Here is a 12,426-nt window from a genome sequence, read left to right on the forward strand (position 1 = left end):
GACAAAACATTTTATTGGATAGAGAAATTCTAAAGTACAAAAACATTTTGCCAAAGTTGGACATGAGCTACTGCCGCCTATTTACAGTTATGCACAAATCAAGTAAGGCATCGGCGCACCCCGTGTAGAAATCCAGCGAATCGCTGCAGTCACAGTGCTTGTGATGCCACCAAAGGCCACCAGGGTCCAACGTGTAGATTAAACACTTGCCATGGCACATGCCACCGCATCCCACAGGCTCTCCCGGGAACAGGGCGCCAGGGAATGTCTGCAGTCCACAAAGCAGTCCCTAACACCCGGGACTGTACTGGCACCTCTTCACTAAACGAGCACTCTGGATTTTTACAAACACTTCGTTGTTTAAACAGGCCATGGGTTTTTTTTTCTTTTTTTTTGTCAAGAGAAAATCCTTTTTGTTTTATAACAGATGTCCACATATGAGTGGAACCCAAAGTGTTTTGTCTAACAAATGGAGCAGCAAACTGGGTCTACATCACACATAAACAGATGACAGCTTCTCTGAATCTTCCCGACTTAAATTTTATTTGACATAAACATCAGCTACACAGCCCGAATGTTTTCTCCTTCTCAGACTGTGCAGAACAGTGCTGGGCCAATTCCCAGCTGTGCAGGCCTTTCACACACACAGAGAAGCTCCCGAGGACTCAGGTCCCAGCAAAGCCTCCAGGAGGAATCAAAGGGCAGCGGGCCCACAGCTCCAAGTCCCCATGAGCCCTCCCATCTGGCTTCTCTGCAAATGAGCCCTTAGCCGCTGCCTATCTCGCAGCGGTCAGAGTGAAGGCGGCACCACTTAATAACATTCTGACTCAGGAATTAAAGGCTAGAGATTAAAGGCCAGGATTAAAGGCTGTATCTAGAGATAGGGAAGAGAAAAATAAAGAGTCCAGAGTTGGGCAGGGATGGGGGGTGGGGGAGAATGGAGCTGCCACTCAGAACCTAAGAACTGGTCCTGAGGAGGTGTAGGAATCAAACACATCAGAGGAAGAAGCACCATGTATGACCACAAGTAGGAAAGAAGGGAAATGAGCCACGTATGAATGAGGTCTACTGACAAGGGGGGAAAAAAAACCTTTTCAAAAACCCGAACATAGCCAGTAACACTCAAAATGTATATTGGTGACATCACCCACTTTTTTTTTTTTTGCTTTTGTCTTTTGGGGCCATAACCAATGATGCTCAGTGGTTACTCCAGGCTCTGCATTCAGGAATTACTCCTGGTTGTGCTCAGGGGACCACATGGGATGCTGGAGATCAAACCCGGGTCAGGCACATGCAAGGCAAAACCCAACCCGCTGTACTACCGCTCCAGCCCCAGGTGACATCTCATTTGTAAAAGCATCATTAGATCTGCAGAGAGTAAGAGAAGTCAGGCTCATAAGGATTTTCCTGCAACCCTCTTCTAGGTCTTCACAAGGCACCAATGGGAATAAGGCCGGGCAAGTGATGCAAGTGTTGAGTCTGAGAAAGCAGGGCACTGAAAATGAGTAAACCCTTGGAAAAGAAAAGCTATGAAGAATGGTTTAAGTGGGTGGGATTATTCATCCTTGAAATCAAAGCACCAGGGGGATGACTTCACTGTGGTTTTCAAATGCACCGAAGGTGACCAGCTGTTCTTTCCCACTGCAAAGCAAAGGACTGGTTTGAATTTCTCTAAGGAAAACCTACAAAGAACAGGCTCTCAATCTCATCAGCAGGGCAGGTTACAGACTCACTGAAAATCCAGAATCCCGTCCGCACCTTATGTCCGAAATAACTCAGATGCGGCACTGGCACCCAAGGGGAATATGCTCAGTAATCCCAATTTTCTCTGAAATCAGAATCGAAGACATTGGCTCTTGCTTATTTTGACTCTGACCCTGGCAAGGAGGAACTAATAGTCCAGGAGGAATTCTAACTGCTCCTTCACAAGCCAGATCAGCCTTTTTCTATCCCCCCAAACGAAGTCAATTCTCAGACCATTTTGAGTGGACGACATGGCAAATACCTTGCTCTTGTGGTCACAGGAAATGTGACTAGCTAGCTTTCCCGGTAAGTCTGGGCCTATACTCAGATTGTACATCATCTGAAAAAATTATTTAAGCCAAGAGTTAAAACTATAAATAATATCCTGCAGGGAGTGGAGTTTAAATAAAAGTGTCCCAAGTGTCATGTTTAAAAAAAAAAGTTGGGAAGACACAAACCTGATTCTGAAATTAATAACTGGTCTGCCTTTCTCTTCAGAAAGAGACATTCTCATCACATTATTTTCATTGTGGGAACAAGGCAGAGAAGAAGCAACCTAGGCATCCTCTGGTGACGCCAGAGATGCGCTATTCCCACAGATGACTTTCCTTTCACATTTTACAAAGCAGAAGTGGGAGCTCGTGGGCCAAATCAGGTTCACTGTTCACTGGATCTGTTGGGCCTGAATTCACTGATTTTTAATCCAGTTGTCAACATTATATTAAGTGGCAAACATCCACACTAAGGAAATGCACGTTATTGTGGTCAGGGGTGTGACTTGGTGGCAGAACAGGCCCCTCAGATGGGTGAGGCCCTGGGTTCAACTTCTGGCACTGCAAGTAGAACAAAACATCGAGATTCTGTTTCTCATAGAAAACTGAAAGCAAACAAACAAACAGGAAACACTTTATGACCAAAGATGGTTGGAAAACAGCCCCTGAAGGTGGGGTGAGACAGCGTCAGTGGGTGGCAGGCTTCACCAGGCCCACCAAGAGGGCACAGCAGATGCTGTGGGAGGTCAGGCCTTCACAGCACCCTGGCCTACTTCTCTCTCAGTAAAAAGGGAGATTCCTGTCTTTTACAGGAGCCAGACTAAGGGCCAGACAGAGAGTACAGCTGGCAGGGCACTCGCCTTGCACACAGCCAACCTGTCGCAAGTGATCCCTGAGCACTGCTGGGTGTGCCCCCACAAGAAACAGTCCGATTAGGTGACTGGAGCTGTTTTCCTTTAGGGCGAAAGATCTGTCATTTCTCCAGGACGAAACTGTTCACCTGCTTCTTTGGGGTTTGGGTTTGGGGTCACCCCCAGTGGTGTTCACGGACTTACAGCTCCTGGCAGTGCTCAGGGGACCATGCGGGGCTTTGGGCCGACCTGGGGCTGCGGCAGGCGCTCCGGCCCTCTGAGCTCTCTCTGGTTCCTACTCTGCTTCATTCACACGTAAAGGTGCTCAACTCTGACAAAAGGTAGAGAAGCTCAGAAAGCCACATACACCATATTTTGGAGACAGAATTCCTATTTCTTGGCACTTAAGTCAGGAGCTCTGACCTGAAATTTTTTTGTTTGTTTTGGCACTGGGTCACTCCTGGTCGCTCAGGGGAGGCCGTGTGCAGTGCCTGGATTAGAACAAGCACCATCACCACAGCTGTCTGGAAGGTAAGTGTCTTAAACTTTGCCAGGTCTCACTGGCCCAAGGTTTGGAACTCTAACAAAAGAAAATCTATGATTTTGATCTTAACTCTCCATTCATAACTACCCATGGATTCCAACAGTGTCATCATTTGCTAGACGTTTCTCTAAACTTCGGATGTGGATCTGTCTTCCAGTATTGCCGATGTGTCAACTAAACAAAACACCGAAACCCCAAAGTTGAACGCTGTCTCATGACTGTGTGGCCCAGTTCATCTCTGACTCCTCACTCTATCTTCTGGCGGGGTCAGTCACCTGAGTAGGAGGCTGAATGACTTCTGATTCTTTCTGGACATGAGTAGGCCTTAAATCCCAGGACTGCGGGGCAGGGGAGAGTATTTCTGAAAGTTCTTCTGGGCCTGGCCTTGCCCCCAGCCCCTCCACCCACGCCTCTGAGTGATCCTTATTGCCAGACTCAGAGTCAAACATGCCTCACCCTGAGCTTTCCCATCCCAGATCACTCTCCTGGCAAAACAAAGCAGAATGTCAGATGTTTAATTCTTCCCCTAGGGCACTGGTGAATTAAGACGGACAACTGGCCCTCAATCTTTCACAACCTGCAGACTTCCTGGTCAGCCCTAGACCCTGGGTTTATCCCTGGTCTCCCATGACTCTAGAACATGCCATCGAAAGTAGCAACAAACTCTCAAGCTCAAGGTCTTTGCATTGGGATCATTCCCATAGTCTCATTCTTGCCCCCCCCCTGCTCCCCCCCTCCACACTGCCTAAAAGCCTGTGGCTTGGCAAAACCTTTATCTGAATTCCACCTTATCATTTCCACTGTCCAGGACAATGTGTGAGTTGAAAAATGCAGCTCTGCAGACAACAGCTGTTTTGCCTTACTCTGAAAGTCAACTTATTCCCATTCCCAGCAGGAGAAGGAGCGGGGAGAAACAAAACAATAACACAAACAAGTGAAACTAATACGGCAAAAACCAGGAAGCTGAACTTTTCAACTTATTCTGGGTTAGGCATGCACACTGCAGTTTCCTCACTTGGCACATTTTGCAAACATCAATATTTCAAATTATGTTCCCAAACTCCAAACTAAAAACAGCACCTAATGTCTGGACTAGCACAGTCTCCCCCCGCTTCCATTTTCAAAATAAGAAAGTTCCCTTACGAATGTCTGCCCAGTTTTGTTGCCCACCTTCCCTTACCCCCATCCTGGCCCCATCCTGCATGCTATCCCCGGGACCAGTATTTCAGAGACAGCTTGTTTCACATGTGGAACATTAGAGACCAATAACCTAAAGGTGGCTCTCAAAGGTTCCTTTGGGGCTGCACACCATTTTTTGGTCTCAAGGAGATCATCTCTGATAAATGTTCCTAAGTGAATTTTCGTTGTCAAGTCCATACCACCTGATCCCCAAAAGAACATAGGGTGGGGGCTGAAAAAAGATTAGATGGTCACGTATGAGAGTCGGTGCCTGTGTCTTGGGCTCCAAGAGGACAACTTGAAATCTTTTCCGACACGATGGCTGCTGTGGGGGAGACTGCTCCGCAGCTCGCTTTTCTCTCCTTTAGAACAGCTGAGGGAAACTTGATGCCCGGGAACAGATGAGCACGTTTCTCTCCCCAGAGCGAGCAGCTGCCTTTCCGGAGCTGTGGCACGGCATCTGCATCCGAAAAGCCATACCCGTGTCCCTTTCCCGCAGGGGTCCGTGGAAGGAAGGGTCCTGCCTCGTTTCCGGTTCCCACTTGCTGAAGGAGTGGGAACCATGATCCGGGGGAGTGCTGCCAAGATGGGAGGCCCAAGTCCCAGCGCATCCATGAAGCAGGTGAAGAAAGATGCTTCTCAGCCCCTCCAGCGTTCAGGACGATGAGACACCCGGAGGTAAGTGCCAATCACCAGAGGGATGGGAACACCTGCTTTTACCCCTGGCAAACAGAAATCCTGGCAGGAGACCTCCTAGAAATAAGGCTCATGTTTTCTTCTTCCAAAGCTCTAATACCTGTTTTTGGTAGGAGGGCACAAAGAGGCCTCTCTCATTGGGGAAATTGCACCAGAAATGCAGCACAACTGAATTCACAGGCTGGGGTGGGGGTGGCGGGGTGGGGGCGCAGCACTAACAGACTGAAGAATTTACCCATTTCAGGTTCACCCTCTTCTTTCAGTGATGCCGGAAAACAAATACATCCCTGGGATGGTCGCCTCCTTTTAAGCCTTCTTTAAAAGGGGTTCTCATGAGTCCAAAACCAGTTCAAGCAAGCAGACTGGCTGCGGCCTCAATACACTGCTGTACTTCCGGGGAATTCAGATCCCCAATATTTCAGACCCAGGTTTAGACCAGGGGCCAGTCAAAGCACACAGAGCAACTCCAGTGACACAGCCCGAGCAGGGATTATTCTCTTAAAAAGAAGCCTCTGGGTACACACGCATCTGAGGTAAGGCAGCAAATGGCACCCCTGGGGCGGACGGGGGCTCTGAGCACAGGAGACCCAAGACCCAGAGCTCCAGGACCGCCTGCAGCTGAACCAGCCATGTCAGAAAAACTCATCTGGAGGGGGGGGGCCTGGCCCCCACCTCAGCTAGCGGAGCTGCCTGCTGTGAGGTCAAGGCTGGTTTCATGAAAAGGTCACTTGGCTACAACCCCCTGACCCCCATAGCCCTTCTTTAACTCCTAGGCCATGGCGGTGTCTCCCTCAAGCAAACCCACCTACAGGAACCTCCCCTGCAAGACCAGGGTTCCACAAAGACTGGCACTCGATTTCTCTGGCTGTAACTGGCACTCAAAGTGCTTTTTCCTCAAAGCCCTTCACATCAGAGAAGCCAAACAGGCAAAGTTCATGGAGATAAATTAAACCTGGAACCCTCCCTCTGTGAGGCTCTTGGGCCGCCTCCCAGGACCCACTTCCTGCCCACATCCCCGAGCTGGATCTCATCCAAGGACTGACCTAACGGGCAAGCCGCTGTCAGACCTCCTGGACAAGCCTTTCAGAGTTCCATGCGGCTTGAGACAACTGGGAGAACTGGCCAAGGTATCTGCTAACGCGCTAAGAGGGTTGGGGCCAGGTGAGTGAGTCCTGGCCTGAGTTTCACTCCGAATTGCCTCGTGGGAGCCCTCAGCCCCCGAGAGAAGACCTGGGACCCGGAGAGGCGGCGGCTAAAGTGGCAATGCTTAGACGCTTCAGCTTCGTTACAAAGGGGCCACGGCACAGAGCTCGCCGGTACAGCTGCGGCAACCAGGCTCTGCTTGGCAAGCCCCCGCGGCCAGGAGCTTGGAAGGCAGAGCAGGAGGGTCCTCCTCACCTACGGAGAGAAGAGAGGACAGAGGCATGGATCAGCACACTTCCCAGAAGGTGTCTGGAGCAGGGGCTGAACCACAGGGTCCCCCAGCCAGGGCCAGCCCCCCAACAAAGAGCATCCTTCACCCGAGATCCACGGGCCTGGCATTAACAGGAGGTGGGGCGTCCCCTCCCTTGGGCCTGTGCAGAGATGCCGTCAACAGGCCCGGCTTCAAAGGCAGGCACTGAGAGGGCTTGAGCAGCCCCTCCCCTACCCTCATCCAACACCCCGGGGTGCTCTGCACCGGGAAAGCCAGGCCTTCCCAGGCACCCCGGGACTCTCACCATAATTCGTCATCTGTATTCCTGCAGCTCACAGAAGCAAACGTTCCCATTACTGGGCCCAAGGAAACTACCAATTTACGTGTCACTTCCCCTGAGGTCCTCCAGCCCAGCAAATCTGCACCCCAGTTAGGACACCGGCCAGAGTCACGGACGAGGCTGCCCCCCCCCCCCCCCCCGCGGGTGTGCCTGGCTCCCAGCGCCTTACCCAGGCCCGAGGAGGACGACACGCTCTCGGCCAGCGAGGACGTCTCTGTGGGGTCTGTGAAGAGTCCTTCCATCAGGGGCAGCGACAGCTCGGACGAGGGCACGGAGGAGTCATAGATGCCCGAGTCCCGCGGCATGTCCGAGGGCCCCGCGGCCTTGACGGCGTGCAGCAGGGGCTGGAGGACGCAGCTGCCGTCGGGGCCCGGCCGCACCTCCGCCTCGTGCCCCAGGGGGGAGGGACCCTCGTCGGCCTGCGCCCCCGGGCCGGCCGCCTCGGCCCCCGCCTTGCACAGGACGTCGTTCAACACCAAGCCCGAGTCAAACTTCTCCAGGACCGGCTCCCGCAGGCGGGGCGGGGGCGGCGGGCAGGGCACGAACTGCTTCTCGAACCAGTCGGGCTCCTCGTCGATGAGCTGGTGCATGTTGCAGATGGCCACGTACAGGGAGCGGCCCGCCTTGCTCCGGAAGTAGTTCCTCCGGCTGCCGTGTCCCGGGTGCGGGCCCGGCTCCGGCGGCCGGGGGTCGCGCGCGTGCAGGTGGGCGCAGAGCTGGGGGAGGTGGTCCATGAGCTTGTACTTGGCGCTCAGCTCCAGCACGCCGGGAATGTCCCCCTCGCAGGAATAATCGAAGTAGACGGCGATGAACTTGCGGCGCGCGGCTGGCGAGCTGTGCTGGGCCTGGCGCAGCTTCTCGGCGACGGCCGCCACGGCCACCAGGAAGAGCTCCCCCGTGCCCGGGCTGCGCGCGCCGCCCCGGCGCCTGTGGCCCCGCTTGTCCACGAAGTACTTCATGCCCTTGGAGCACACCACGATGATGAAGTGGGACTCGCGGATCTGCCGGGTGACCCACTCCCGCTGGCCCTCCCTGCAGACGGTGACGTCTTCCCACAGGTCCAGAGCCACCTGGGAAGAGAAGGCGGAAGGCGGGCGCTCAGGCAGACGGACGGCCGGAGGGCCGGGCGCGGGAGACGGCAGTGAGGTGGCCCGGCCCTCGGCCCTGGCTGGCAGCGCTGGGAGGCACAGCTGTGAGGACCTCTGTGTGGGCGTCAAGGGGCGGGGTGGGGGGGTCACAGATCACATGATCGCACTCTATATTTTGCTTTTTGGGTCACACCCAGTGATGCTCAGGGGTTCAGGGGTTACTCCTGGCTCATGCACTTCCTGGCAGTGCTCGGGGGAGGAACCATATGGGATGCTGGGAATCTAACCCGGGTCGGCTGTGTGCAAGGCAAACGCCCTACTCGCTGTGCTATCGCTCCGGCCCCAACACAGTCTGTTTTTTGAAACAGTGGTCTATTGGTCTACAAAGAACCTTCACTGGCCTCAAAAATTCTGAAGAGACCAGGGAGATGTTTCAAGGGAAGGCATGCAGACTCTGCAGGCAGGAGTCCTGGTTACATCCCTGGAACTGAACGGCACCCTGAGTAGTACCAGGTGTGCCCTCCCCACTGGAAAAAAAGGGGGACACTAAGTGAAAAGAGAGAGGGAGAGGGGAAAAATCATTTCACTACACCCAAAATTCAAAACCGTATTATATGTCTAAACTCACCTATGCAGAAAAAGACTAGAAGGAAATATTGCAAATATTAAATGTGATTCCTCTTTCTTTCAGACTGAAATTACAGAAGTTGTAAAAACTTATTATCTTTTTTTTTTCTTGCCTTGCACGCAGCCGACCCAGGTTCCAATCTCCATTCTTCTGTCAGAGTCCAGCAAGCTACCGAGAGTATCCCGCCTGCACAACAGAACCGGCAAGCTACCCGTGGCATTTTCGATATGCCAAAAACAGTAACAACAAGTTTGGAGACATTACTGGTGCCTGCTCAAGCAAACTGATGAACAATGGGATGACAGTGCTACAGTGCTATTATCTTTTCTATCTTCCAAATGTGCAATGTTAAGTATTACATTCACATTGGAAAGACTACTCCCACGCATGTCCCCCCCTCACCCAGGCTCATTTGCTTGTAAAGCAGAACACTGCTGTGTCAAAAAGATAGCACATACCATGGGCTACAACTTTTCAACACACAAGCTGTGTGTGTACTCCAGTCCCACAGCCCCACATCGGGTTTTTCAAGAACTGGGTGATCAAGTATCACACCAGACTTGCAAATACATTTGATTGACGCTAGGGGGCAGCCTCACCACGCAGAGAGCCAGACACTCCAGGAGGCCGTTTCAAAGTGCAAGGGAGTTGCCATCACAGTTCCCATACAATTCCTGCATTGGTACGGAACAGTGTGCCTTCCTTAAGTACTTTGGCTTTAGCTCTAAAATGGACACTAACAGTACAGAAAAAAATTTACATATTCCTAGCTTAACTCAAGAAAGATAAAAGGCAAAACAATATTGCAGAGAGTAGACTAGATTTTGGCACTGACTATCTCCTAAGTAGAGCCCCGTGCACCCTCAGCCCAGAACAGTCTCAAAAAACTACTATATCTGCCTTCATCCTCTCAGTCCTCCAGTGACCTGGGTGGCCCCCCCACCCCCATGATCCGGGGGCAGCCTTGACCACCGGTGCCAGCGCCAGGTCTTTCTAGGGCTTTAGGAAACTGCCTGATGGGAACCACCCTGTGTAGGGGAATGTCAGGGCTAGAACCGACTGGTTCTAGCACTGGGTGCTGGTGACAGGCAGAAGAGGGCAAGGAAGACCGGGAGAAGGCTGAGCCCGTCCTACGCCGAGTCAGGGCACAGAGTAGCCAGCTCACCTCGCAGCCACAGAAGTCTTGCAGGAAGTAGGCGAAGCACTGGACCACGTTCAGGTGGTTCTGGCCATCTTTACTGGAGTAGCAGAGGAAAACCTTTGGCCGCGGGCGCAGCCGCTCCCGGGGCAGTGCCGTGGTGTATGTGGAGGACTCAGAACTCTCTTCATCCAAATGTGAATATATATTTTCTAAATCGGAAGAGAAGACAGGGTTGATTCCTATAAGCCATGTTCCTCCGGAGCTCCAGGGACAGCCAATGATGTGTCTACCTCAAGAATTCCCTGTGCCCCAATGATGCCACCAGCAAAGTGGAGATTTCTCCACTGGTGCAACACACGACAAAAATCTGGTCTTCAGCTATGCCGGATGGGGCAAGCCTGGAACATCTGTCAGCAGGGAGACCCTAGACAAGCTCCTGCAGCCGTACATGCCCAACCCAGCAGCGAGCATCGGCAGAGCTGACTGCTTTTACCGTTCCTCACACAGAGAAACACTACCGTCAGGAAGACATACGCCAGCCAGGGACAGCTCAAAGGCCATATGCCCTGCCCACTCGGAGCTCCAAGTCTGACTCCTAGCATGGAAGATCTGCTGCCCGCTGGCATCTTCCCCTGCAATCCTGGGCCTGGGCAGCCTTGCATGGTCAGACCAGGACACTGAACCCACCACGCCCAGCTGGCTGAAGATTGCCAGGAGTGGCTCCCAGGTCCCCTGGCCATTGCTAGGGAGGTCTTGTCTCTCCCCCCTCCCTCCCACACACCAAAAGAGCACATCTCCACAAATGTTTAAGTATATCCCCCATATGACCACTGTGTAACTAGAATCAAGACACACAAAGGCTCCAAGGTCACCCCGAAGGTCCCTTCCTGGGCCTCTGGCTTTTCTGAGTGTCCAGTCCGACAGACTTCCTTCGCACCCGAAGCTTGGATTCACTGTTGTTGGTGGGAAGGCAAAAGGATGCCTCTCCCTGGAGTGTCTCTTGAGGTGTGAGGTCAAGCAGGAGCTCTGGGGGACACCAAGCCCTCCCCTCTCCCTCAGTTGCTAGCCATCCCGTCCCACCGCTGCACAAAGACAGACCTTGTTGCTTTTTGCGGCACATCACAGTGAAGAGCGTGGCAAAGGCGGATATGACCACCAGGGGCACGGTGATGGCGACAGCTCGGATGGGCCCCGCCCACGGGGAATGCACTAGAAATTCAAAGGGAGGCTTTGACACGGGAGCAGCACAACATTTCCCTTCTTGCACATAACCCACAAACAGGTCCCAGGGCCCTCTCACCACCTTCCCCAAGTCCTGGTTCCCAGTTTACAAAAGAATTCCTTTGAAAGGGCTGCAGGAGACAATTCAATAGTTCAGAGTAGTCTACAAGGACCGTAAATACCTTTCAGAGGGAATTTTGCCTAAGGAAACCTCCCCTCCCACTTTTCTTGAGAGGACAATTGACTATTTAGTCTCAGAGGTACACTTCAGACTGGCTTTGATCTTCTAGACATCAGCTTTTAGGGTAGAGGGGAAGTCAGGAGGGATGAAATATCATTTAAGAGAAAGGAGCTCCAGTTTTCTTGTGTCTTGTTCATGCGGACCTTAAAGGGTAAGTATGAAAATAGCTTGTTCTCCTATAGTCCAGAGCCAGCATTTCAAAGAACAACAAAAATTCTTACCTGGCTTTAAGGCATAATGCATCACTTTTCTTGTGGTATTAGTGTCATCTACCAGCTGCAAAATTGAAACCGCTGTATTACTATCTTTGTTTTTTTTAAAATGATAAAATTTAAGCAGATTTCATTCATCCCCCCCCACCCCCATCCATGAGCAAAGGAGGCAGGCAAGTCTCTGATGTCTCAACAACTTACAGGCAGATATTTGTTTTACTGACTCAAAACTCTCCATCACACCTCAGGGTCCGAAAGGCTTCCTCGTGAACCATAAGCCTGCTTATTCGTTGACAAACTCAGTGCCTGAGTCCCACACTCTAACGATGGCACTGTCCAGTGACGCTTACTGAGCTTCCAGTAATCGCAAACCACACAGTTCTGTGCAGCAGCCTCTGATCTAGGTGTTTCGGCTGCGGTGTTAGGGACACTTGGTTATCTCTGAATAGTGGAGGTGGAAGGCAGAGGGGTCCCTCTGGACAAATTTTTAATTTTCCTTCTAATTTCTCTTCTACGCCAAGCTTTGTAGACCCAATTTGATCACAGAAAAGTTAAGAAAAATATATAGGGCTGGAGCAATAGCACAGTGGGGAGGGGGTTGGGGTTCGATTCCCAGCATCCCATATGGTCCTTCAAGCACCACCAGGGGTAATTCCTGAGAGCAGATCCAGGAGTAACCCCTGAGCATAGCTGGGTGTGACCCAAAGAGCAAAAAAAAAAAAAAAAAAAAAAGAAAGAAAAGAAAGTAAAATATATCGACAGTACAGAGTCAGGGTACGTGCCCTAGACTGTCCCAGGTACATGTCACAGCCCCCCTCCCCCACCAGCAGTGTCACCAGCTGTGGCCCCAGTAGGT

At 52.0% G+C, this 12,426-nt stretch overlaps 1 protein-coding gene across 1 annotated transcript in view; it reads right to left on the reverse strand.

Annotated features, from left to right (window-relative positions):
- IL17RD (interleukin 17 receptor D) overlaps window positions 1-12,426 on the reverse strand; it is a 74,271-nt gene continuing 61,845 nt past the window's right edge. Inside the window, exons 9-13 of the mRNA XM_055136974.1 lie at window positions 11,580-11,634; window positions 10,995-11,105; window positions 9,921-10,105; window positions 7,209-8,109; window positions 1-6,683 (exon numbers count right to left, since the gene is read on the reverse strand). Of these exons, the coding sequence (XP_054992949.1) occupies window positions 6,571-6,683; window positions 7,209-8,109; window positions 9,921-10,105; window positions 10,995-11,105; window positions 11,580-11,634 (1,365 nt within the window). The 3' untranslated portion in view covers window positions 1-6,570. The remainder of the gene's footprint in view (window positions 6,684-7,208; window positions 8,110-9,920; window positions 10,106-10,994; window positions 11,106-11,579; window positions 11,635-12,426) is intronic.

This window comes from Sorex araneus, chromosome 4, assembly GCF_027595985.1.
Source record: "Sorex araneus isolate mSorAra2 chromosome 4, mSorAra2.pri, whole genome shotgun sequence".
Classification (NCBI taxonomy): Eukaryota; Metazoa; Chordata; class Mammalia; order Eulipotyphla; family Soricidae; genus Sorex; species Sorex araneus.